This window comes from Pleurodeles waltl, chromosome 6, assembly GCF_031143425.1.
Source record: "Pleurodeles waltl isolate 20211129_DDA chromosome 6, aPleWal1.hap1.20221129, whole genome shotgun sequence".
Taxonomy (NCBI): domain Eukaryota; kingdom Metazoa; phylum Chordata; class Amphibia; order Caudata; family Salamandridae; genus Pleurodeles; species Pleurodeles waltl.
The window spans coordinates 1,467,433,483-1,467,460,373 of record NC_090445.1 but is presented as its reverse complement, the minus strand read 5'-3'; the positions used below and the strand labels follow the sequence as shown (position 1 = coordinate 1,467,460,373).

The 26,891-nt window shown below is 40.7% G+C and overlaps 1 protein-coding gene across 1 annotated transcript in view; it reads left to right on the top strand.

The window, feature by feature from the left end:
• Positions 1-26,891, top strand: part of TFAM (transcription factor A, mitochondrial) — a 138,395-nt gene that overhangs the window by 98,615 nt on the left and 12,889 nt on the right. Inside the window, exons 5-6 of the mRNA XM_069240971.1 lie at positions 3,323-3,418; positions 18,503-18,559. Coding sequence (XP_069097072.1) covers positions 3,323-3,418; positions 18,503-18,559 — 153 coding nt within the window. The remainder of the gene's footprint in view (positions 1-3,322; positions 3,419-18,502; positions 18,560-26,891) is intronic.

Here is a 26,891-nt window from a genome sequence, read left to right as displayed (position 1 = left end):
GGGTCCACTTTCTCAGTGTAATGCATATGAGGCCTTCTTTTGCCCTCATTCAGTACACACACAGCACCAGGCTCTAAACAGTGTGGCACAACATAGTTTTTGTAATGGCTTTCACTATTTATAGGACTATACATTTGGGGTAAATTTGGCCTACAACAGGTAAGTTGATGGCACCTTTTTTTTTACACTTGATGTGTTAAATAAGCACCCTTTTGGAATTTGTGGAAGTGGTGTTTCTTGAACCCTGCTTGCAGTACAGAATTATTCTAACATTTATGACTTCATTAAAGATCACTAAGATGCAGATCTAGGATTACAAATAACCATTTCTTCTACACGATACCCTTTCATAACATATTTTGACCACCTTTGTCCTCAGTATCATATATACAGACATTTAATGCTCACACGATATATTATTGTCTTAAAGTGAACACAATGTCCACAAACATGTATGCTTTCAATAGGAAGAGATGCTATGTATCCGGGAAAATAGGTAAATTGAAAGTCCTGTCACGATTACCATACCTTATTTTTTTGGCTCGTTCTAGCACTCATTGTTTTCCTTATTGAGTACTGCCTGCCAGAAAACTTCTTCTGGTGCAGCGTTTTGTAGCTATTGTCATGATTCTTTTCGATTTAGAAGGACTTTCAGATAAAAGCACCTCCTTTCATTGTTAGATGAAGATTGTTGTAAAATGATAGTGAACCTTTTAAAACTATTCATAGGTCTGACCTTCATCCTTTTTGTGGGAAGGAGATGTTTGTTGTCTGTTGTGCTAATGGTGATATAAGCCTTTTGCTCACACAAATCTTTGAGAGCAAGTTGTTCCTTCATTTGGAAAGTTATTTAAAGTTTCCAAAAAATCTGTTTTCCTACCCCCTTCTCTCACAAAGCCTTCCTTAACACATGGATGTTTACTTCACATACTAGATGTTAAGAACTATGTTTTGATTTCGATGACATCAAATACATAGCTGAATCAAAACAGTTGTCCCTGTGGATCTATTCCATTGGCTTGACTTCAAAACAATTAGTGGTTTGGCCTCTTCAGTCGCTAGCTGTTGTCTTACATCATGTCTCATGAAAAGTGTAATAGAACTTTCAGTTAATCCGGAAACTTTGTCCACTACGGGTAAGATAGCTATTGTTTTTCTTTTTTTTTTTATGAGAAAATTCATTTTTTTATTATTTTCATTCCTGCTACCAGGTTATCGGTTTGTACCTTTTCCTAGCATTAACTCCTAGCTGATTTTGACTCCAGAATTGCTTCTGTTGTTGGCCCAGGTTCTCTGCACAACCTGTTTGGGGGGGGCTCACTTATATTTAGTCAATTTTTCCCAGTACTCCTGATTTATCCTCCTCACCATTATGTTTCCTTTTCTTTTCTAGTATATATATGTGAATTGACATTGAATAAATGTGAAAACTTCAAAGGACTCACTAGCAATCAGTCCTTTGTGTGCTGCAATAGTAAATATGTGGTCTGCATACTCCATTGTAGGTGTGACCAGTTTTATGTAGGTAGTCCAATCTGACAACTACATGTACGCATTGCTGAACACATTTGGTCTATTAAATGATAGACAATGCTTACCTAGTTCTCAACATTTATTGGAATATCTTGACTATAGGAAAGGTTGATTATATTTGTAGGTAACATGCATTCATAAAAGAGGTGGAACTAGAAAATTAAAATTGAGACAGTAGGAATCTTGTATTATACCAATGTCACTGCTTGATCATTATCTTACTTTAAAAATCGGGAGGCCTTTACTCGGATGCAGGTTGTGTGTATTTCCTTAGATAATAAACTATAAGTGATTTATAATGAACCAGTGATCAATTGCTTTTTTGATGCTGTAACTTGAGATGTTGGCTCTTTATGTTTTGGCATTTGAATCACTGACTATAAAGTTGTGTTGTTAATTATCATTGATTTTTATATTTGCTGTACCCATTTTTTTCTAGCTATTTTAGTTTAAATTGGTTTGAACATCTATATTTGCACTTTTGTTAGGCTATTTGTTAGTGACATTTTTTGTAATAACTGCAACATTTCAAATATGAGTACGCGCTGTACTTAACTATCGTCATATTTATTTGGTCTTCCACCTTACATTTCTGTTCATTGCTCTACTAATTTTACACAATCACTGTAAATGGTATCTAATTTAGATTACGGTCTATGAGTAAATCTCTACATTTGTTATGTTTATTTTGAGAAAGTCCACGGATGTGGGAAAGAAGTGGTGGCAAGGCTATCATCCACCGTTTGACACTTTTTTTTTTTTTTTTAAACACTTTAATTTTATAGTGAGTTTAGCGCGCTAAAGATCGATGTAATATTTTTGCACCTTGAAATTTTAGAGCACATTTTTCTAGTGCAGTCACTATAGAGATTAATGCAACCAGTTAAACTTGACTCTGAAATCTGTGTTTCAACAATTCTTATGCTCATCAGTAATAAAGAGGATTCCTTGATTGAAAACAAAAAGTTATCTTTAATCATAGATTTTCCCTCGTGTTTTAAATACATTTTTATTATTTTTAGCCCGTTAATGACAAGTTGCTAACTCTATTCTGAAAAATCTAAGCTTCTAATTCTGATGGGCTCGGTAACCAGGCCCATCAGCATTTACAAGTCTGTCTTTGTGAGGGTCTTAACTCTTGAATATCAACCAGCGACAGTATCAGCCCTGCAGCATTTGGAACTGCTTTCAGTAGCTGGTCCAATCCTCCACTCTGCAGATAGTTTTCCATAGTGAATATTGGCCTACTTTGAATTTGGTGCAGTCGCCCCACCTCGCCAACAAAGCAAAAGCTTGACTTGTGCTTAGCAATTTGATTACTTTGTCTGTATACCCATGCTGTCAGAATTTACGAAACCTCATTTACAATTTAGGACAAGGGAGTTCATTTGTGTTTAAAAGTGGCTGTGTCAAAATTATATCTTAAGAGTGGTCCCTATATGTGCTGTTTCCTACTCTGATTTTATTATTATAAAGGGAATTAAAATTGTGTTTTTATAGCAAATGTTTTTAATGTACACATTTAATTTTAATTCTGAGAGATTTCTCAATTTTAAAAGTCTGATCGCAGTTTCAGATATTTATGAAAGGAGAGGATATCCATTATGGAGAACTAGAGTTGTTTGTAACCTTCTCCTTTTGATGCACATTTGCTCTGGAAAAGAAGGCCTTCTCAACATTTTACTGTTTGTGTTAGCAAAATCGGTGCTAAATTATTACATCATAAAGGAAATGTTTGTCCAAGAAAGCTATTGACCTTCCTTATTATATATTTTTTCATATTTTATAGGAGTTAACAGTGCTCGGCAAGCCCAAAGGACCACGCTCTGCTTTCAACATATTCATGGCCGAACATTTCCAAGATGCATCAGGGAATTATGTCACGGTACGCCTCAAATATGCGAATGATTTCATTTTTGTCTGACAGTATTCCGTTTATCAAACACATTAAAGCATGCATCATGCGAATGCAACAAAAGCTTGGGAGACATAGGTTAAACTCAGTCTTGAACTTGTTACATCTCACACATGAATCCTTATGTACAGTATACCACAGTCTTCAGAATCATACATTGAATACTTATATTATTCTTTCTGACATGCATACATCTTCATTCATTAGCATGTTCCTTTTAGGTCTTCTGCAACTTTCCCCTTTGTCCATGTCCTCTTATCACATCTGCTTATTAATGTTTATCATTTAAGCATGAGTCAGCTATGGGCATCCTCAAAGACTTTAGGTCCACAATCTCTACCTCTTTATTTTATAGTAGACCATACAGATGTACCTATAGTTCCCAAATAAGCACACTTTCAATATGTTGAAACCTAGTTTTCTTGTGACTCAGCTCAGTTGCAACTAGCAATGAGCACAGACCGTTTTGGAATATTTCGGAATTTTTTTCTTTCATGAAAAAATAGTGGATAAAATAATGGACAATAACCAAGGCCGTGGAAGAATGTAATGCTGTGGCTGAGGTGTTTACCACATAATTATGGATATACAGCACTTCTAGCATTCGCTGCATAGTTAGAAGATTAAAAAAAATGGTTGCACTCTTGCCACATATCTTAGTTAACCCTACTAAATAATTTGATCCTCCAATATCTCGTTATTCTGGTGCCCTGACAATAGTAAAACTCTGTAGAGTGCTTTTATGGCTGCCATTGTGATGATAAAACCCATATTTTTCAGAGATTCATGATGTGTTTTCAATATTTCAGGTGTCATGTGACCCATATTGTTTGTGATGCCACCGTGGAACCTTAATTTGGTCTTGATATTCCTCATGTATACTCCTTTTGAGTTTACGCATAACTGCTTGCTATGTCTCTTGACGGCTGTTTTCCTTATTGTGATTGTTCGCCTGTCACATAAGAAACAGGCACTGTCAGTGCAACTGCCTAACACCCCCTTTTTTGGACAAATCAGTGGAGGACTGGGCGTCCTTTTTACCGAAAGTCACAACGCACATTCATATTGGGCAATTCAGCACTCTACCTGCTCTCTTTGCTCTCCCTCATGTCTTGAAAGAGAAGGATTAGCTCCATTGGTTGTACTCCATATGGGCTGAGTTAGTGGTCCAGAAGGCCCATATGGAGCAGGGGAAAAAAATCTACTTAATATTGTCGATAGCTTTTTACTGCCAGCTCTGCATCCATAAATACCGGAGCAATGACTCCTGTCATCCAGATAAAGTTAGTGCATTACGCCACCTCAAACCACCACTGTATTTTCCCTTAAACAATCTGGATTTCTGAGATAAGTTGTTAATGGTAAAACTGTGCAACCTCGTTATTTGTATTTATATAGCCACTCTAGTACATATAGTAAGAGAAGATTTTATAAATGATGCTCTATGTATTATACCTCGGCTATAACCACTGTGTAGTTTTGGTTAAGATTATTTTAATTGAAAAACTGTTTTTGATTTATACTTTGAACCGCAGATTCATCACCTTTAGAATAAACCGACGTTCCAGAATGGATCTGTATTTTAAACAGCTGCTGTTCTCGTGTTGGTAGGTGGTGCCATTGGACTCTGTCACCTTTAGGTGGCGCAAGACTGACAGAGTGGAGCCACATATAGGTGCCATCCTTGTGAACTGAGATCCGTTTTACTTTTTAAGACCTCAATACAAATCTGGAGCTCTCCCCTTTGTGGTACCGGAGCCACATTTCAACAGTAGATAGTGTGTGAAGGAAAATGTCCCCCCTCCATCCCCATTCAGCACTTTTAAACTGTGACAGGACTGCACAAAGTAGATTTCTATCATGGATCCACATGAAGTTTGTGGTGCCTGCATTCTGGTCCCGATTGTAAGTTATACTACAAATGCTGTCTACTGCAAGCACTCAGGGAGCAGGGAACGGAAGACTGTAACATGGAACATAGAAAAGTGTGGTGCTTGAGAGTGAACCATGTTCAGGTCGCTTGGCTGTTCTGCCAATGAACCCTGTCCAATTCTTCAGTTAAATCTAAGTCCAAGTCAAACCATAAGTACAAGAAAGCCAGGCTTGGCTTGTCTTCCCCTCGTGACTCCATAAGAGGCGAGAAGATGAGCATATTCAAAGGCATCTTCCAACTCCAAGCTCATTCAGATGTTGGCCTCACTGCCCAAGATCCCCAGGCTGTTGTCAATCCCACGGGAGATAATTAAAAGATTTTAAAACGGCCTTGTTGGAGATCTTCAAGTCAATGCTGGTTGCTTCTAGATCACCTTCATGCTCCACCGGGGCTAAGGGTGTCACCTCCATTGCTGGTTTTACCCAGCACTGACTGACCACACTAGGCTGCCTCCTGGTTCATTGTCGGTGTCATCCCAATTTCCTCCAGTCCCTTAGCCCATGCGTGTCCCAACTGCACTAGTGCCCACCCAGAATCTAGCGGTGCCTGTTTCGGATCTGGTCCCCACACTGATTTCTGACTCAAAGCTGAAGTCTGCTCATTGTAGACCTATGTTGTGCCGTGAAATCTCTAAAGTGCAGCCTCCAACATTGGATGATTTGCAGCCTGTCCATCAATGCCAGTATTATCAAATTGGAGGTTCTCTTTGGCTCCGACGCTGAGGCAGTTCAGAGGCTTCAAAGCATACCACTTGATGACCGTGAGGAGGCAATCCTCTTGCTCCTGCTTCTCTACATTGGTGCTGAATTGTACTTGTATTTACAGAATGCACATGGGTTGGACACTTATCCTGATCTCCTGAGACTGTATTTGAACCTCAGTCTCCAAAAACCACCCACAGCGTAAAGGGCCTCCTTTAAGGTGATTGTCCGCAGTCATCTGAATGAAATGCTACATGTTAAGCGCAAACAGCTGCTTCCTAGGAAGAGTTGCAGAGCTGACAGCAGGTAAAACCCATCCCGTGTCTAAACATCCCTAAAAAGAAAGCTCTTCAGATCTTCTTTGAAAAGAACTCCTGATTTGGTGTCTGTTAGCTTTTTAGGCAAACCATTCCACAACCCAGAAGGGAAAAAGTACAACTACTACTCCTGATCGCTGGACTCTGTCTCTACTGGAAATGTGTTTCCCAAATCTGCTACATAGGTAGAGAGGCCTTGTTTGTCAGCAGGGCCAGTTGCAGTAACCTCCTGGATTTATGGTTTAAAGGAGAGATCCTTATTAAATTGTACTCTATTTTTCACCACTGCTCCAGCTGGTTCACTAACATCTTTTGGCCATAGCCTCAGGAGATCAAAAACAGAGAGGTATACAAATACCGAAACTTCTAAATTATTGGAGTTCAACTTAAGACAGCTCTTTTCCATTCCACTTGCCTCAGCGGAAAGGAAGCCCTTGAATCTTTACGTCATTGTGACATGCACCTGCTGAATGTAGAGCAAGAGCTTTGAGTGATTAGCATACAGAATTATAAATAAAACCCCTTGGCGAAAGGCGCCCTATTTATATTAAACCGAGTAGGAATTGGGGCTGAGCCCTGAGGAACACAGTGTGTTAATTCCTTAAAACTCAGAGTAAAAGGAGGGAGGTAAACTGTCTCAGCACTGTCTGATAAAATGAGTTTTAACCATAGCTTGGTACTACTCTTCACCCTCTTCTTCATAGTGCTCCAGCAGAATGTTATGAGACACATTGTTGAAAGACGCAGGTGAGGCCAAAGGGATGAAAACTACTTCATTACTTCAGTCTAAGTTGATTTTAATGACCTCGGAGACCTTTAAGATCCCAACCTCTGTGCTAAAGATGGTGCTAAAACCAGATTGTGTGAAATATTTAATTTGACTTTGTAAACTGTTTGAGCTTTTAATTCTCCTGTTTTTCTACTATTGTTCCCAAAGCAAGGAGCAAGTTAATTGGCCTTTAATTACTCATAATTGTGAGGATTGCATTGAGTGTTTAACAGCAGTAACGCTAAAGCTAATTTCCAACAAGAGGGACTACACCTAATTCTAGCACTTGGTTGAGCATCATGTTAATTACATTTGTCATTGTTTTGAGTTTCTATTTTTAGGATTCACTCTGGGACACAGGTCTAAAGAGTATCTCAATCCAGCATTCAAAATGCTAGATTCAGAAACTGGTAGCAAAATGCTTCTAAACACATTCAGTACTACTCCCAGGGAAGAGATAGTTACCTTTTTAGTAAACCTGGTGTAGAAATCCTCTACCTTCTCATAGAAGTAATGTGTCGACTGGAGATTCCAACACAGGTATTTTTTGTTGGTTACCAATAGGCAGACAAAATGGACTGACTATCTTGAAAATCTCAGGAGAGGAGTTGTCCGATTAAACTGTGTACCACAAATACCTCCGTCTTCATTTTCATGACCATTTTTCTAAAACTTCTTAAGGCTGCTTTACACCTCTTGTTATCCTCTAGCAAATAATGCCTTCTCCAGTTCCTTTCCAATCATTTGCATGTGTTTTTCTGCTTCCAAAGTGATGGGGAACCAAGCACCTAAGAGCTGTTCCTTTCCAGCGACACCCCTTTTAATAGGTGCAATGTTGTTAAATGCCTGCAGAAGGAAAGTATTAAAGGACTTTACACGTCAGCTTCCATGTTTTCTTAAAGCAGGAACTCTGCAGGGCCCAAGATTTTATACCATGGAGGTCAACGGCTTAATATAATTCTAATACTTTTTTGGAATTGACAAGGTAAAAGGAACCAAATGGTGATTGGACCCAATCAAAGGGAGTTGTTTTCTTGTCTTTGGAGTGGGACTATTAGTGAAAATCAAATCAAGGGTGTGACCCAACTTATATGTGGATCCTAATGCCTTTAGCTGAAGACTGAGGTCCAACATGACTTTGTTCAGAGATACAAATGTTGTGTGATCAGACTCTTCCATACGTGCATTGAAACCCCTGACACCTGTAAAGTTTGCTTACTGCAGGTACCAGAGACCTAATGTATTTGCAAGCAGCTCATCAAAGTTTGCAAAATACGCAGGTGGGCGGAATATCAAAACTCATGAAGAGGAGAAGTTATCTGATATCTTGAAGGGAAACTAGCAGTCCCTCTGCACTACCGAAACCCTACAGTTTCTTTATGGAGCGTTGGAATCCTGAGTGGTAAACCACTGCAGCCCTCTCTCCCGGTTACATTCTCTTGGTCTGTATGTAAAAAGGGGTATCCATTGACCGTGGTTTGGGCTATATCTGGTCCAGAAACAACCCAAGCCAAGTTCCTGTAATAAATAGGACATACCAGACATTCTCCATCAAAAGGTCCAGTTTATGCTTGGGTAAAGATTGAAAATGTATTATACTGGCATTCAAATGGCCGTAAATCATATCTAAGGTGTGCCTCCCCATTGTGATAGAGTTTGCCTTGCCCTTTCTATGCACTTCCCAGTCTTGTATTTGCATGGTGCTATATTGCCACTTTTTTGGTGTAAAGGAGCGTGGATTTTCAAATGGTTGAGCCATTCCTCACAGCCTTTCTTACCATGTCTGCTGTTCCCAGGCAGTATGGCTGGCTGCACGCGTATGGGCTTGCATTTGATGCACTCGCGGTGTGTCCACTGAACATCCGTGCCACCAAATGCATTTTATGGTGTGTGGGCCTCGAGTAGCTTGCTTTTGTGTTCAGCCTCCACCGTGCGCAGTTTACAAAATGGTGTCTCTAGGTGGAACAAGTAGAGAGAGTAGAAATGGAGACGATCTCGCTAACAGTAAAAACAGCATTGATTTCTATATGAATGACAATACTTCAACAATTTTAACACCACCCACCGTCCTCCGTACTCCCCCACAAAGGTAGCTAAAAAACCAAGCTGAAATTATAGTGCTTGTGCCTATAATACCCGATTGGTGAAGTACTTGATTTTACAAATACCTACATTTGAAACAGAAGCGAACCTTTTGATGGAATTCCTTCAGGCTGGTTCTATTGCATGTGAACTCTTGCTGTGTTTCAGTGACTAACATACTTCAGTGGCTGCTTGGAAGAAGCAGTGCTTGGCTCCTGCAATCAGTCGTCCACACTATGCTACATAGGCCAGTCCCTAATAACTTGGCCTTTCTCACCCAGCATTTGACCCTGGAAAGTTTATTGTGCCAGGCATGCTCAAGCAATGTCCAACTGAATGTGTTCCCTTCTATGCCGCCAGATAGGAAATCAAAGTGCAGCGACTCATTCAGTAGAAGAATATCACATCAGTTTTTCCCCTCAGTCGCAAAATCTGGTCTGGTTATTGGGCTGTTATTTATTTATATATATATATATATATATGTGTGTGTGTGTGTGTGTTCGAGACATGACTGGCGGGCTATTGCTGGCTGTCACAAACAAATTCAGGACAGCCTTGCCAAAATAATTCATCACGGAAAGGATAGTGCCAAATATGTGCTGAGGGATGGCCTTGAGGCAACTGACTGTGTGGGTCATGCCATGAGCATTAATAGTGTGATCAGGTGTCATGCCTGCATGCAAGCTAACGGGTGTTCTGTTGATTACCAAACTTCCCATATAGACTTTCTCTTTGATGGATCCATACTCTTTGGAGGAGAGACTGACTTGGCGCTAGAACGTTTTCAGGACAGCTGTGTTAAGGCTCGTTCTCTATGCTTGTTTTCATTGTTCCGCCGGTTTCACCAATAGTAAACCAATAATACAGAAAATTCAAAGGCTACTCGTGGAGTATAGCAATTCAACAATTAGTCCCTCACAACCAGTTCAGCAGCCAGCCCGGATTTATCATGGCTCTGTGTCCATGGTTGCGAACACTACCAAGGGCAACAATGTTGTGCCTCCAAACAACTGCCATGGCTTCAAAACCACTTGGATTTCCTCTTGCACACCTTATCGTGGGCGGGGCAAGTTTGGTTAACCCCTCCAAACCTGCCTTACCCCACAGCTGGGAATCCATTGATTCTGTTGATGCTTTAAACCGATCAAAAAGGATATGTCCTGTCATCCCCCAACTGGTATCCCAGCTGTTTCTACTCCAGTGTGTGGTTGTAACCTTTTCAGTTTCTCTAACCTTTGGTCTCTCTTTTCTCTGTGGTGTTTACAGGAATGATGGAAGTGTTCAGGCCAGGTATCCCTTACCTAAATAACTGTTGGCTGCTCAAAGTGGGCTTACTGCAGTTGGTCCCAAGCTGTCTTCGAATGATGGACGCCCTTCGTCCCTGGGGTTTTAGGAAGACAAAAGTAACATCTGGTGCCTAGGCAGAGGGTTCCCTTTAAAATGACATACAGAAAATGTCGGGCTCAACGCCTCCTCCTCCTCCTGTAATAAGCCCAAACATTCAGAATATGATCCCCATATGTCAGGCTCAATCCTTGGTCTCTGTCAGGTCAGTTCTGAGGCATCTCGGACTGCTAGCTTCCTGAATCCTCCTGGTTCCTTGTGCTTGCTGGCACATGATGGTCTCGTATTGGAATCTTCTGTGGGCATACTGGCTGTAGGTGAGCACCAACTTGTCATTCGGCAGCCTGTCCTCCCTACCCCACAAAGAGAAATCATAACAGCGCCTATATTTTCCTTGAGCAGGCAAGCCTGTTGGAGGACTTGATACGTCTTTTCTGCAGCCTTCAGCAAGAAAAGGTGTTTACAGCTACTGCACGACCCTCAGCCTGGAGTACCTGGATGGAAGTTCCTTTCTGGTTAACTGTGCAGCATTGCATTTTATGTACTCTGCCTGAACATTAACTGTTTAAAAATAAACAATAGAGTACCACATCTAGATTTTCACCTACTTATGATCCTTGAAATATAGTTTAATGTTTAGGTACAATAACTGAGAAATCTAAATATCCAGTTCTATGACACCTTGTTAATTATTTAACAATATTCATTAGAAAATCAAGATATCAAATGATGATGAAATACAAATTAACCATGAAAGTCAAGCAAGCTGAATGATCACTTTGCACTGAAACAGATACTTTAACAACAATGCAAAAGGGATACATAAATATAAATTAAAGGAAAATTATATCAAACCCATGCAGATTTGATCTGTGGCTCTTCACAGTCCTGATGTTTTCCTTCAGTGAGCTGCAGGCACGGTCAGTGTAACCTCCGTGCACCACTTTCCTGATAAATTGCTGCTGAGAACCTTGAATTTCTTTGTACCCAAGGTTGTATTTCACTTTCATGTGGGTCTTATTAGACACTTCTCGTGCTAAGAAGGGGAAAGTGATGCAGAAACGGATCTTTTCTAGGTGGTTTGTCCCGTGCGTAAAGACATGCCGCAAAGGAACCCTCTGAAGGTTTTTGGGGTTTTTACTCTCATGTCAGCTGCTACCACCGCTCTGGCAATGGGTGTTCTGTTTTTGACCTCTGCCAGGCTGCTAAATGGGTGTCTGTGCATATATTCACCAAGCATTATTGCCGAGACAGTCAAGTCTGCGAAGAGGGTCATGGCCCCGAAGTCCTGCAAGATATTTTTGTTCCAAGTCCACCCTCAGATCCTCTACCTGTTGGAGATACTGCTTGGAAATCGGTTCCATAAGTTAGGACTCTGCAGTTTCAAGTATCTTTCAGAAGAACAAGTAACCACAGTTTCCACATGACCCTTCATCTTTCCCATTCTGTGAAGTGGACTTTCTACTTGTTAAAATCCCAAGTTAGCGTCATTGATGTGCATCTGAGGGTGTGGAGCAGTGCAAAACAAAATTTAAAGCCGCATGCAAGGGTGGTGCTTCTATGCAACTCCGTACAGTCACTTTTCTGGGGGAGAGCTGCATGAGCCACTCAGTCGAAAGGCACTGTACATGGGATGAGCTTATGTTGAAAATACATGTCCAGTCCCGCACCTGGGATTATTTTGAAGATAAGATTTATGTGATTTGATAGAGTACCTACCAGAAAGATTGTTTCCGAATTTAACTAAGTTGGTCTTTTTGGTTTCCGTTGAACTTTTGCAGCATTTGGCAAATATGCACAAACTTTCCAATCAAATAGTGTTAAGTCCCAAGGTTTCAGTCTGTCAGGTTTTGGGATGATCTATCTGATTGCTAATAAAGTGGAATTAAAACTGGTGTATTTACCTCTGAAATGTACTCTGTATAACACCAACAAAACCTTAAGGAAATTGCACTAAACTTGGCATAAAACCGCCTTGATTTTGTGTAAATCCTTTCAGTAGTGTTTGAGATTTGCTAGGATAACAACTTTGAAAAACAATATAATCCCATTGGAAGATGGAGCATTTTCCCTTGATCCAATGCTGGGATTCGAGGAGCCATGAAACCTTATTGTCTGGCAGCAGTTGAAAGTTTTTTTTGTTTTTTTTTGTTTTTGAAGGTGCTAGTACACAAGGTCAGGCACTAAAGCCTGTGTTGTGTAAATAAGTGACAGAAAGGATATGAGCCATGTAGGTAAGCCTCCCATACCACAAAGGGGATGATACTGTCTCAAAAGGTTTAAAAATAAAATATATATAATATAAAAAATCACCGGTAGATTTGTTCATCTTAGACTTGGGGAATACAAAGAAATGCCTGGTACAACCTATGCACAATGAGCACCGTAGACCCTCTTTGTGGCTGGCAATAGATTAAAGTCTGATATCAAGTACAGTGGGGTTTAGTCGCCCAATGATGGTTTGGCTCGTGGCCAAAGGGCTTGCGCCACAGGAGGTGAGATTGTAGAGCCTAAACTGGTATATAATGACAAACACTGAAAAATCTTTAAAGGGGAACTATAGGTTCATTTGCTTATTTCACATTATTGTCTGTTAAAACCTCATCACCTTAAAAACAGTAAAAGTAAAACTAGAGTCTCAAAATAAAACTGAAAAATCCTAAATTTACCAGCTATGGTGATCAACCAAACCATAACTCCCACCCTTGTCATGAAAAGAGTCTTTTTCCCACTAAATACACCACTGATAACCTCATTATTCAGGCTATCAAATAACAGAAATAAACACAGCACAACATTATTAAAGAACATATAAAGAAATAATGCTGCATCCCAAGTGATGTCCTCTGTAATGTCAATTGTAATGTGTTAGGGCATGTCATCAGTTATGTTATTAATGCAATTTGTGATGTCATCTCATCATTTGTGATGTTATATACTGTACATTTTGTAGATGAGTTGTGTATTGTTATGGCTAGGTATGCCCTGCATCTAATCATGATTTTTTTAAATTTTTTTTTGTAAACGCACACACACAAAAAACCCTCCGAAATGCTAAGAAAAATAACGGTAGAGTTGTGTTATGTTTTCAAACTAAAAATGAATTTTCATTGGAGAGTGGTGTAATCATGCAAGATAGAACTGTCTCTCGAAGCTTAGGGGTCTTTATTTAAGTAAAGTAGTCCAACTCCTCAGTTCTTGGCCTTCTCTAGCCCTTCATCAGCATATGTTCCTCCACCTATTCCATCCATCACTATTATCTCACTGAATGTTTATTTTGAACCTATTCGCAGATACCGCACACTTCCAGTTTCTTAAAAAACAAATTAACCAATTAACAAAAATGATTGAATCCAACTAACAATACTAAGTTAAAGGAATACGTGGAAAAAATTGCAATAACAATGTGAGTCTTATACTATAGCAAAGTATGACTCCTTACTCTATTACAAAAAAAAAAAAAAAAACATATCTGGACTTTACAGATGTCACCACAATCTTGATAAGTGTCTTGGTTCTCCTATAGCTCTAGAACTTCTTTTGGTTGAAAACATCACACAAAATCAGGTAAATATCTTGGTTCTCTGATAGATCTGGAAGTTCTCTTCAACATGAATTAAGTCTTGCTTTTCTCCTCCTCTCCTTTTCTTTTAGACCTTTCACATGTCAGATACACTATCAAGTATCCTGACTACCCTATTTAGGTTCCAAATTTTATGATCTCAACTTCTTATTGCATTGTGAAACTCTTTCATAGGGTAGCAGTATTTTGACATTGCATGACCCATACAAAGATATTTAATTTTCACAACTTCGCTGTACATCGCCGCACATCACTTCAGCATTTCTTAGATCACACCACACTTTTCTTTTCTCAACCTTTCTAGCTTCATCTTCCCTTCTTGCTGTCTGTTTCTCAAGAGTTCTTTTCTTCTAGAGAGTCCACACATTTGTTGTTCACCCAAACGGCGCACACAAGAGAATTCACTCTCCTCCTTCTGAACAACTCAAAGCAAGTGGCATTGGTGGTCGAATGTTTTCCTGCATAGATGATTTGTCAAAGAACTCTGAATGGTCTCCTTTATAACTCTGTTAAATCTCTCAACCATGCTTTACTCTCTGGGTGATGGAGAGCATCTCCTGTGTTTGATACCTGTCTCTGACAGGCACCTTTCCATCTCTTGTGATACCAGCTTACCTCCATAATCAGTATCTGGGAAACCTTCCCTACTAAAAAGAATTCATGCGAAAATCTCATCACGCCTTTAGACTCGACCGTATTAGTAATAGTAAACCTGCCAACGTGAAAACATGCCCATTGACACAATTATATACTTATACACACTTGTAGTTTTAACGGGAACCACAATATCCAGGCAATATCTTGCCACAGTGATTTAGGTACATTTCTTATTACCAATGGCTGCCTCCTTTACCTGTTTATTTTGTCTCTATTACACTCACCACAATCTCTCACCAACCGTTCCTCTTGAATCTCCATGCCAGGCCATCAATATAGACCTCTGAGTCTCTCCTTAGTCTGTGTGATTCCTGAATGACTCATGTGCAAACTTTGCCTGTGTTCTTAGACTCTGCGAGGTAACCAACCTTCCACCCCTCAACAAGTTATTCTTGTAATGTAGCTCATCCTTAATGCCACAATCCCTTTGCAATATCGTATTCTTTTTGTTGTAACATTGTCCATCCTTTAAACACCAAATCACCTCCTGAAGAATCAAATCCATGTTAAACTCGCACACCAATTCAACCTCTTTTATAAAAATTTCTCTGACACTACAAACATCACCTACTTCTTCTGATCACTGCATCTTCAGAAACATCTTGTTCATCCCCACAAAGCCTCAAAACACAATCTGCTAGAATTATTTTGTACCAGGAATATACAACACCACCAAGTTGTAGTCCTGAAGAGCACAAACCCATTTTCTGATCCGGCTATAAATAGTGTCAATTATTTTGTTCATGAGCACCTCTTAAGAAGTTTGTGATCTGTCTTCACATCGAATTTGCTAGCCCAAATGAATTTCCTGAGTTTTTTTATAGCCTAGTGCCTGCTTTTTTTTCACTGAATAGTTGAGCTCAGAACCTTTCAGATTTCTCGATATAAAGAAGATGGTGTGCTCAACTCCACCAGAATACCGCCGTAGAGTCCCCAGGTTCAAAGCTTGGTAGACATTGAACCGTCTATAGGGAATCCTTCAATGCCTTAAATTCCTCCTTGTGCGTTGAATTCCCTTCAATCGCATACCCATTAACAGGCCTCACATCCTGTATGCCCATTTGAAAATTAGGAAGTAAACTTGCTATAGTAGTCACACATATCAAGATACTTCACCACCTCTTTGGAACATGCACTGGACATCTCACAAATAACCTTAACCAAACTGGGCTTGGGTTGAATGCCTCCAGATGAGATTTTATGGCCGAGGTACTCAAACTGAGACCGATTTAATTAGCATTTTCTAGCTTTCTGCATCAGTCCACTTTCCTTCAACCTCTTCACTACTTCTGTCACCCTCTGATTATGTCCTCCTATAGTCCTTCCAAAAAATTTAACTTCATCCTGGTAAATCTTCACACCATTCACCCTGCTAAGCACATTCTCCATGGCTCTTTAAAAACTGAGCCCACCAAGATGAGTCAAAGGGCATCCTTAAAAATTTAAATGTGTGAAAAGTAGTGATAAAAGCTGTCAAATCCTGACACTCCTGATGACATGCAGAGCTTAAATCTAGTGCAGAAAAACACTCTGCACCTTTGACCATGGACAGCATTCCCATTACGTTAAGGAGAGGATAGTGATCTACAATTATTTGTTAAGTTCAGGCAGGTCTACACAGAGGCTAGTGACCCCATTGGCCTTGCGAGCCGTTGCAACCAGGGATAGTTTTCCTGTAGCCTCAATCTCTTTAATGATCGCATCAGCTTTCAACCTCTCTAGCTCCTTCAACATGGACTCGCTTACCTTGATGCGGGATGTTCCTAACGTTGGTGACATGAGGTAAGAAATTCTTTCTTAATTTGATACTGTGTACTTATCATTTCCAACATTCTCTCTCACCCTTAAATACTTTGAGGAAATCTGTCTTGTATTCAGATGAGATCATAGGTGCTGAGTATCGGCACTGGAAGGTCCCAAAATGAATTCACAGCCAATGTTGATGTTTAGGAGTCATCACCACCAGGTACTTGTTCTCGACTCCAGTGTAATAATTCAAGATGAAACCATTTTCTTGCAGCATAGGGGTCTTTATTTTCAGAAAGGTAGCACAGCTGCTCAGCCAACAATATTCTCGTCCACCTCCCAGCCCTTCATCGGCAGCTCTCTTTGCCCATTCCATCCACCACTATTACCTCACCACGTTCCATAGTGTACCTATAAGCAGATACCACGCATGGGCTGTATATAAAAGTCCTGAAATTGCAGACTGTCACCATTTCACACATCCCATCCAGTTTAAGATCTGAATGTTATTTTGATTTTTAAGCTCATTCATAGTTTGAACCCTTACCGTCCAGTACATTACCACTGGCTCATCAAAGCTATATAATGTCTAACTTAGACACAAAGTGGTTATTCTTGTTCACCACTTCTTCCTCCTAAAGGTACTTTCAGATTTCCACCTCAATAAGGTGCTCTTTTGCTTCACTTGATTTTTACATCTTTAACATTTTAACCTCAGCAACCCTCCAAAGCTCTGAGGGTCCTTTTTGATATATTTATTTATTCTTTTTTTATTTTTTATTTTTTTCTGGCGCAAGCAAGCACATCTGCTAATCGGACAATCAGTTTGTCACTGATGGGTGGGTAGCCAGATGGGATGCTCATTCATCTTTAAGTGTTATTCAGTGGCAATGATTTAAAAAATAATCCAACAGTATGTGGTCTGAGCTAAGGCAGCTTCATTGCCCTTGGTATGCCTTGTCAATTAGGAAGTATTGTGCATCTTAGCGACTGTACATGCTTTTTGTAAGCAGCATGCATTAGATACAAGCTCTCATTCCTATTCTTGTTTTAATGAAGCCTTACTGAGGAAGCTGTTTGACAAAGCTTGTAGTAGAATTGAGAGTTGTCTTTCTCTTACATTCCATTGATTTTCAACTTACCATAAGTATGGAACAAAGGGAACTAGAGGTTCTTTTCTAGTCGTTCTTGTGTTTGCCATTCCTCCGTCAGGATCTCATGCCATTCTCTTTTTGGTATTTATTTATTTATTACTGTTTCTCTTGTTCTGTGCCTTTGGCATATTTTATTGGAAGAAAGCTGGGCTGGGGGGCTCTTGAATCCTGATGCAGGTGCAGGATGAGGAAAATAAGTCTCTTGTTGCACACAAAGCTGTTCTAGTTTTATTTTTAAGTAAGTTATCTGTTTTACACGCCTAAGGCTTTTGTTCCCATGAACATAGAAAAACATATACATGTTTTGTTTATTTAACCTTAATGCTTGATATTATAACAGACATGTCTAGTATTGTTCGTGCTTCTCTTGCAGGTGCCTGGTTTTCGAGTCTGTTAAGTGTTACCTATCCTATTTGTTTGTTCTATGAGTGGGCTTTTATTTTGGGTCCATCTGCTATTAAAAACTGATTGGAATTTAACAAAAATGATAAATCGTCTAGAACCCATCTCTTTTTCCCTTAAATTTCTTTACCCTTTTTCACAAAATTTCCAAGGTTTATCAATAATGTAGTACTATTGCTCATTTCCCTTGATGGAAAGGCAAACAATTAAATTATAACTTATGATCTGACAATATAGAAATGGGACACCGGTTTTCAATGGCTGTAATTTTGTTAATATTTGGAATTTGATCCAGACTAAATTAAGAAATGCTCTGTGTTAAACAAAACTGGTATCTTAGTCAAGATGTTTGCTTTTTTTGCCTAGGGAAAAATGAAGTCCTTGTGTGATGACTGGAGAAAACTTCCGGTGTCCCAAAAACAGGTAATGCTCCTGAACTGTATTTTGTACTTGGCCAATTTTGTTTTCCCAAAAAAACAAAAGGTAGTGCTCCTCTGCTCTGCTTACAAAACTACTGCTGTTCCTCACCACCTTACCACCGTCCTCCTTCTGCAAAATATTGACCTTTTCCTCAAGACATAGCTACTGCTCTGACTTAATTTCTTTGGATATAACCTATGCATCCCGAAACCTGAGCATTGTATGTAGTTCGCCTGTGGATGATTGCAGGAATAGAAGTAATGAAGATTACCAGTAAGTAACAAGGCATTTTGCTCAGCAGGCCCAGTTTCATGTTAAGAACTTTAACCCTGTTTCAGTTAAAATAAAAAGATAGCAAGAGACTTATGTTTTATTCCTTCCTTATGCCAGTGAGGGGACTTTGCCTAACTAATAAAGTCGCTAAACTTAAACACGGATCACTAGATATTTTACGTCTTTATGTAGAGAGACTAGGATTGCAATAATGAAAGAGTTGGTTGGAGAATATTACCAAGTTCTCTTCAAAAAGAATCATTCATTGATTTATTATATTCTATCCTGACTGAGTACACATCCTGTCAGTAGAAATTGGGGATGGGAGAATATTCAATGTATTCAGTGCTAGTTTAAGCTCAGTGGTTCTTGTTTTGTATCCATTATCTCATTTGTTCTGATTAACCATCTTTTTATTCTTTGTAAATAGGATGCATTTAAATGCAATAAATGAATTTAGAAATTATTTGCAAACAGGATGACAAATGCCTTTAGAAATTACCCAGTCATTCAATACTTGACTGTGATTTGGGTAAGAACAGTGGTTTTCAGCTCCTTTTCAGAGGCTTTGAACTGTTGATGCCTATTAATAAGTGTGAAAATGCCCTGAGACATCAGCAATAGCCTCAGCAAGCTTAGTTTTCTTTTTTTTTTTTTGTCCTTGAGCGGAAGGTTTGGGGGTGGGGTAGGAGCATATATACCTCTTAGGTGCTTTTCAGCACACGGCCCTTACCCCTCCAAGGATCCGCCCACATTATGTGATTTTTGATTTAGTTCTGCCTAGCAGTTTAGTTGATGAGCAAGTGTAGGTTAATGTTGGTATAATCCATCCTAGCTCTGATATTGAGAGGAATTAAATGCCAAGCGTGAAATTGCATATTGTAAGTGGTGGTCAGATGGCTCTGATTATTAACCCTTTAATTGCTAGCCCCCCACCCCACCCCCAATGCGGAGCCCTTTCTTGGCTTTTTGTGGTAGTTTGCGCTTAAGGTTCCTTAACTTTTTCCCCACATAATGTATTCATGCCAAATTTGTGCCCTTCTTGCAACATTATGTAGATTCTAAAAGTACCCAGGGTTTGTATATTCAGGTGGAGAGGACCTAGAAGATAGGCAAAATATAGCAATGTTTTGAGACTTTGTTTTTTTGTTTGTTTTTGTTTTTTTGTTTTTTGAAAAATAGGAAAAAAGTGCTCCAGATAAGTCTTTTTTCCATAAAAATAACATCAACGAACAGTTTGCTGTACTAGTCCCCATCTTCCCTGCTGTTCAAGAACATGTAGAGCTGGAACATAAAACTAATTTTGTACCACATTTTTGGCATTTTTCAAAGAGGCCATTTTATATGCTCTCAAACTACTTTCAGTTTGTGGTGGAAACCAGTGGAAAACCCATGTGCGATCCAGCACAGCTACAGATTTCTGAAAAGTGGACAAAATTCCGAATTCCGCAAGGCGTCATATGTGTCGCAAGGAAAATAACCTGTAACTTTTTCTAGTGTGGCTACCTGTAGATTTTGGACTTTAGTTCAGTCTGCACCTAGGGAAACCATCAAACTTGTACATTTCTGGAAACTAGACACCTAGGGGGTATCCAGAGTGGGGTGATGTGCATGGCTGTCACCAGGTTTTTTTAAAACCCAGATTGCCTTGCAGCCTTAAACTTTGACTGAAGAAAAAAAATAAATTTTCCTCACATTTCTGTGATGGAAAGTTCTGGAATCTGTGGGGAGCCACACACTTCCTTCCAATTGGCATTCCCTCAAGTCTCATGATTAAAATGGTAACTTGCTTGTGTGGGTAGGCCTAGTGCCTGAGACAGGAAACTGTTCAAAACGCAATATGGATGCATCACTTTTTTTCACTCAAAGCAGAGACTTTTTTCCCCAAAGTGGGTATCCGTAGATTTTGAACTGTAGCTGAGCTGGCACTTATTCAGATGTGAACATTTTTGTAAACTAGACAAGCAGAGGATTACAGGGGTGCGTGACTTGCATGACTCTCACCATGTATTTTTATCCAAAAGCCCTTGCAAACATCAAATTTTGGTAAGCAACACACATTTTCCTCACATTTGGCCCCTTGTAGCTGTTTGTGACCACTTTGTCTATACTGTACAAAGGAGAACTTCTCTTAAATAATTTGTTTACCCCACTGGAACTGTCCAACTAACTGAGCAGCCTGATATACATTATAGACTCTGACTTGAAGTGTTCTTGCACATATTCCTTACAGGATCCCTTATTGAAGGTCCCAAGATTACACTGTTTCTAGGGAACTTTAGTCAGACGACTTCAGTCCTGATAACACCTAAAGACTAATTACAGGTGAAATCGTCTACATACCCTCCTAATTTGCTTTCAAAACATGTTATGGTTCACCAGGAGATATCATATATGAACAGACAGGACCTCCGCTTATGTTTGTTTGATGTAAAATCACATACAACCTTGGAATCTGTTCACTGTCTTGTTCTGTGTTGTATACATATTAAGTCACTGTCTGAGTACTGCGCTATCTGCACTAATTTTGATGCATAGTGAAATGTATGTTCTCCTTATACTTAAAATGTGAAAATCATAATCATGCAAGAAATGGTGTCCTGTATTGTTTTTAAAATTCATAGATTATGATACAGGTTACTAATTGAGTTTGCACAAGTAGAAATGTTGGTGAATGAGTCCAATGGGACATTTGCTAAACTTATTACTCCCTATTCTGGTTCTTGTGGAAAATTAGGGTGATTTTTGTGTTGTATACATAAGTTCCCTAAAAAGCACTTCAGAATCTAGTCAAGACTTTACAATTTTGCCACACAGGGTACTCCGATGCGGCGCGACTTATGTTCCATCCATCATTATATACAGTGTGGAGACTATAATGCACTTGTCAATTAGCTAACAGAACACCCTCCACATTCTGACGATGGATAAAGATGTCGGGCAGGCCATAAGTAAGTCTGATTTCCTCAAGTAGAAGAACTCATATTCTCCAGCTGTTTGCCTGGTGAAGTAGTGGCCCATGGAAGATGGATATCCATGCATAGCCATTGAAAGGTTTACCTTATGGCAACTGCACCTCAGTCAATTTCCCAATACTTCACTTCTGTATGGTACAGTGTAAAGCAAGTAGGAGAAAACAGGGCTGACTGAGATGGGCACTTAGGACAGTTAACATGACTCTCCTGCCTCTTTCCTTGCTTAGAGCAGACTCTACAACATGGTTGATTCTTTTTAGCTGTTGCAGGAATGCGATCAGCAGTGTCAATCCTGCAGCCATGCCACATCCTCCAGAGCATATGATGTGGAGGCTGCTGCTTCTGTAGCAGTAAGAATTTCAGTGATGGTCTACTGAAAGTCAAGGGAAAACACGAGTCCCATGATAAGCAGCATACGCATTAAATGATGCCATTTGGAATGGGTGGGTAAACAGTTTCCAGTGGTATGTAATTCCTATAGCCTGACACCCAGGACATATTCCTTGGAGCCAAGGACAACAGGTTTTCATGTTTATTTCGTCCTTGGGACAAGTATGTCCAACCGCTTGCAGCACAAACCCTTTGGTTTCCAGTTTACAGGGAATGGGACTGTGCAGTTGAGGTAATATTTGTGTCCATATGTTAATGCTGTTCAAGCTTGTAATTATGGTTTAGCAATATAGAACTTTTATTATTAGGGTGAGCGTTCTAAATAAATGTTGCAAGCTCGTACTGCAATAGACAGTGGTTATACCCAAAAAAACTGTGTAAATATGTTTGGAACGTTTAACAAGATAAGGCTACGTTAATGCTCCCAGAATGCTCTCTGATTAGATGCAAATGTGTGCAGGAGCTTGTAAGCAAGACTGAAGATTCCTTGCTTTTAAAATAAAACGTTCAGGAAAAAATGCAAGTAGGAAAAAAGGTTTTGCTAAATTACTGTGAAATGTTACGTACCATTTCTATTAAGCATCATTTAGTAAAATTGATTAAGTTAACGTTGAGAAGTTAAAGTTGATGGATGCTAGTATTTCCGAAATATACTCAAATAAGAAAATCAGAGTAACCAGTTTCAACAAGATTATTGGAAAGATGAAAATAAATAAGCTTTGACAAAGCCATCCAATCTGATTTTGGTGGTCAGTCTTTTGATTTTGTCAGTGTGTCGTGTTTTGATATAGCTTTTGTAAATTGTAATTGTTGTGGGAGCTGCCAGACCCTCACCATTGTAACAAACATTGTCAAAACACATTTTGCTCTTTAAAAGCACACATTGCCAAGTAGTTCCTGGCACTGAACAAAACGACTTTTTGTGCTAATATGCTCCTTGTGAAAGAGCAGAATGCTATTAGTCAAAGTAAAGCCAGCCGATAGATGGATAGAGAAAAAAATATATTTTTTTTAAAACGAAGGACTTTGGTTAACGCCTGACGTAATTCTTAAAGAACGTCACAAAAGTGCACCCACTGTATATTTTTGCATTGGTGCAGAATTTGGGCTTTAATGAATTAACAAGAAGTTACATAAGTAGACCAGGACATTTTATGCTCTTAGAAAACATTAGTGAACTGTATTTTAGCATGAGCAAATATGCATGTGTAGATTTCCTCACACAAAAATCTGTTGAGCGTGTACAAGTTCACTCTCCCTCCAACACATTTTCCCCATTGGAAAGAACTTCTAATTCTGCCCTTTTTGTAAGTAAATGTCCAACCTTTCTCAGTATGGGAAAAGATTAGAGAAGAGCTGGTGAAAATCCTTAAAAAATGCAAGTTGGTAGGCTTGCACAGGGTCAGGCATTCCAACCCTGGAACAATTGCTTACTGCTCCATTCAGCCTCAGTATGTAGAGCTGCAGATAGGTGGCTGTAAAGAAATGGCTCCCTGTTGCAGTTACCCCCCACTTTTTGCCTGATACTGATGCTGACTTGACTGAGAAGTGTGCTGGGACCCTGCTAACCAGGCCCCAGCACCAGTGTTCTTTCACCTAAAATGTACTTTTTGATTCCACAATTGGCACACCCTGGCACCCAGATAAGTCCCTTGTAACTGGTACCTCTGGTACCAAGGGCCCTGATGCCAGGGAAGGTCTCTAAGGGCTGCAGCATGTATTATGCCACCCTAGAGACCCCTCACCCAGCACAGACACTGCTTACCAGCTTGTGTGTGCTAGTGAGAACAACATGAGTAAGTCGACATGGCACTCCCCTCAGGGTGCCATGCCAGCCTCTCACTGCCTATGCAGTATAGGTAAGACACCCCTCTAGCAGGCCTTGCAGCCCTAAGGCAGGGTGCACTATACCATAGGTGAGGGTACCAGTGCATGAGCACTGTGCCCCTACAGTGTCTAAGCAAAACCTTAGACATTGTAAGTGCAGGGTAGCCATAAGAGTATATGGTCTGGGAGTCTGTTTTACACGAACTCCACAGCACCATAATGGCTACACTGAAAACTGGGAAGTTTGGTATCAAACTTCTCAGCACAATAAATGCACACTGATGCCAGTGTACATTTTATTGTAAAACACACAACAGAGGGCACCTTAGAGGTGCCCCCCTGAAACTTAACCGACTATCTGTGTAGGCTGACTGGTTCCAGCAGCCTGCCACACTAGAGACATGTTGCTGGCCCCATGGGGAGAGTGCCTTTGTCACTCTGAGGCCAGTAACAAAGCCTGCACTGGGTGGAGATGCTAACACCTCCCCCAGGCAGGAGCTGTAACACCTGGCGGTGAGCCTCAAAGGCTCACCCCTTTGTCACAGCACCGCAGGACATTCCAGCTAGTGGAGTTGCCCGCCCCCTCCGGCCCCGGCCCCCACTTTTGGCGGCAAGGCCGGAGAAAATAATGAGAATAACAAGGAGGAGTCACTGGCCAGTCAGGACAGCCCCTAAGGTGTCCTGAGCTGAGGTGACTAACTTTTAGAAATCCTCCATCTTGCAGATGGAGGATTCCCCCAATAGGATTAGGGATGTGACCCCCTCCCCTTGGGAGGAGGCACAAAGAGGGTGTACCCACCCTCAGGGCTAGTAGCCATTGGCTACTAACCCCCCAGACCTAAACACGCCCTTAAAATTAGTATTTAAGGGCTCTCCCTGAACCTAGAAACCAGATTCCTGCAACAACAAGAAGGACTGCCTAGCTGAAAACCCCTGCAGAGGAAGACCAGAAGACAACAACTGCCTTGGCTCCAGAAACTCACCGGCCTGTCTCCTGCCTTCCAAAGAACTCTGCTCCAGCGACGCCTTCCAAAGGGACCAGCGACCTCTGAATCCTCTGAGGACTGCCCTGCTTCGACGACGACAAGAAACTCCCGAGGACAGCGGACGTGCTCCAAAAAGACTGCAACTTTATCCAAAGGAGCAGCTTTAAAGAACCCTGCAATCTCCCCGCAAGAGGCGTGAGACTTGCAACACTGCACCAGGCGACCCCGACTCGGCTGGTGGAGAACCAACACCTCAGGGAGGACCCCCGGACTACTCTACGACTGTGAATACCAAAACCTGTCCCCCCTGAGCCCCCACGGCGCCGCCTGCAGAGGGAATCCCGAGGCTTCCCCTGACCGCGACTCTCTGAAACCTAAGTCCCGATGCCTGGAAAAGACCCTGCACCCGCAGCCCCCAGGACCTGAAGGACCGGACTTTCACTGCAGAAGTGACCCCCAGGAGTCCCTCTCCCTTGCCCAAGTGGAGGTTTCCCCGAGGAAGCCCCCCCTTGCCTGCCTGCAGCGCTGAAGAGATCCCTTGATCTCTCATTGACTTCCATTGCGAACCCGACGCTTGTTCTAACACTGCACCCGGCCGCCCCCGCGCTGCTGAGGGTGAAATTTCTGTGTGGGCTTGTGTCCCCCCCCCGGTGCCCTACAAAACCCCCCTGGTCTGCCCTCCGAAGACGCGGGTACTTACCTGCTGGCAGACTGGAACCGGGGCACCCCCTTCTCTCCATTGAAGCCTATGCGTTTTGGGCACCACTTTGAACTCTGCACCTGACCGGCCCTGAGCTGCTGGTGTGGTAACTTTGGGGTTGCTCTGAACCCCCAACGGTGGGCTACCTTGGACCAAGAACTGAACCCTGTAAGTGTCTTACTTACCTGGTAAAACTAACAAAAACTTACCTCCCCCAGGAACTGTGAAAATTGCACTGTGTCCACTTTTAAAATAGCTATTTGTGAATAACTTGAGAAGTATACATGCAATTGAAATGATTCAAAGTTTCTAATGTACTTACCTGCAATACCTTTCAAACAAGATATTACATGTTAGATTTGAACCTGTGGTTCTTAAAATAAACTAAGAAAATATATTTTTCTATAACCAAACCTATTGGCTGGATTTGTGTCTGAGTGTGTGTACCTCATTTATTGTCTGGGTGTATGTACAACAAATGCTTAACACTACTCCTTGGATAAGCCTACTGCTCGACCACACTACCACAAAATAGAGCATTAGTATTATCTCTTTTTACCACTATTTTACCTCTAAGGGGAACCCTTGGACTCTGTGCATGCTATTCCTTACTTTGCAATAGCACATACAGAGCCAACTTCCTACAGTGGCAAATTAAGGAAATTGCTAGTATTCAAGAACTCCTGTAATAGTAGCCCTGTAGGCTATTATCTAAGCTCTTTTATAATGAGATGTTTGCCATAATGTGTCGCAGCACTACATGACACCAAAGGGAAAAGTTTATTTTTTTATTTTAACAGATCAGGTAAATATATGAAGCATCCTGTCCCGTGGACAAGCAGATATTGTATTAAATTCCAAACCACTGAGTTTCTTATACTCAGTGTGTTTTACATCTCTCGTATGGCTGAAATACCTGGTTATTCTTATCCACTCCTCCCAGGTACTTGTTGTAATCAAGTATACAGGTGAGCTTGTGAACTTCAGCAATCTCACCCCACACTGTGATGGGGGAAGTGCTCTCATCATGAATTGCAAGGAACATGTACATTTCACACCTTTCAGAGAACTTGATTGGGAGCAGTTTGTCAGAACGCAATGCAGTGGTCTGGGATTTCTGGAGCTTCTTACAAACAAGCTCCTGCGGGAAACCTTTCCAGCGACAATGAACTGTACCACATTTC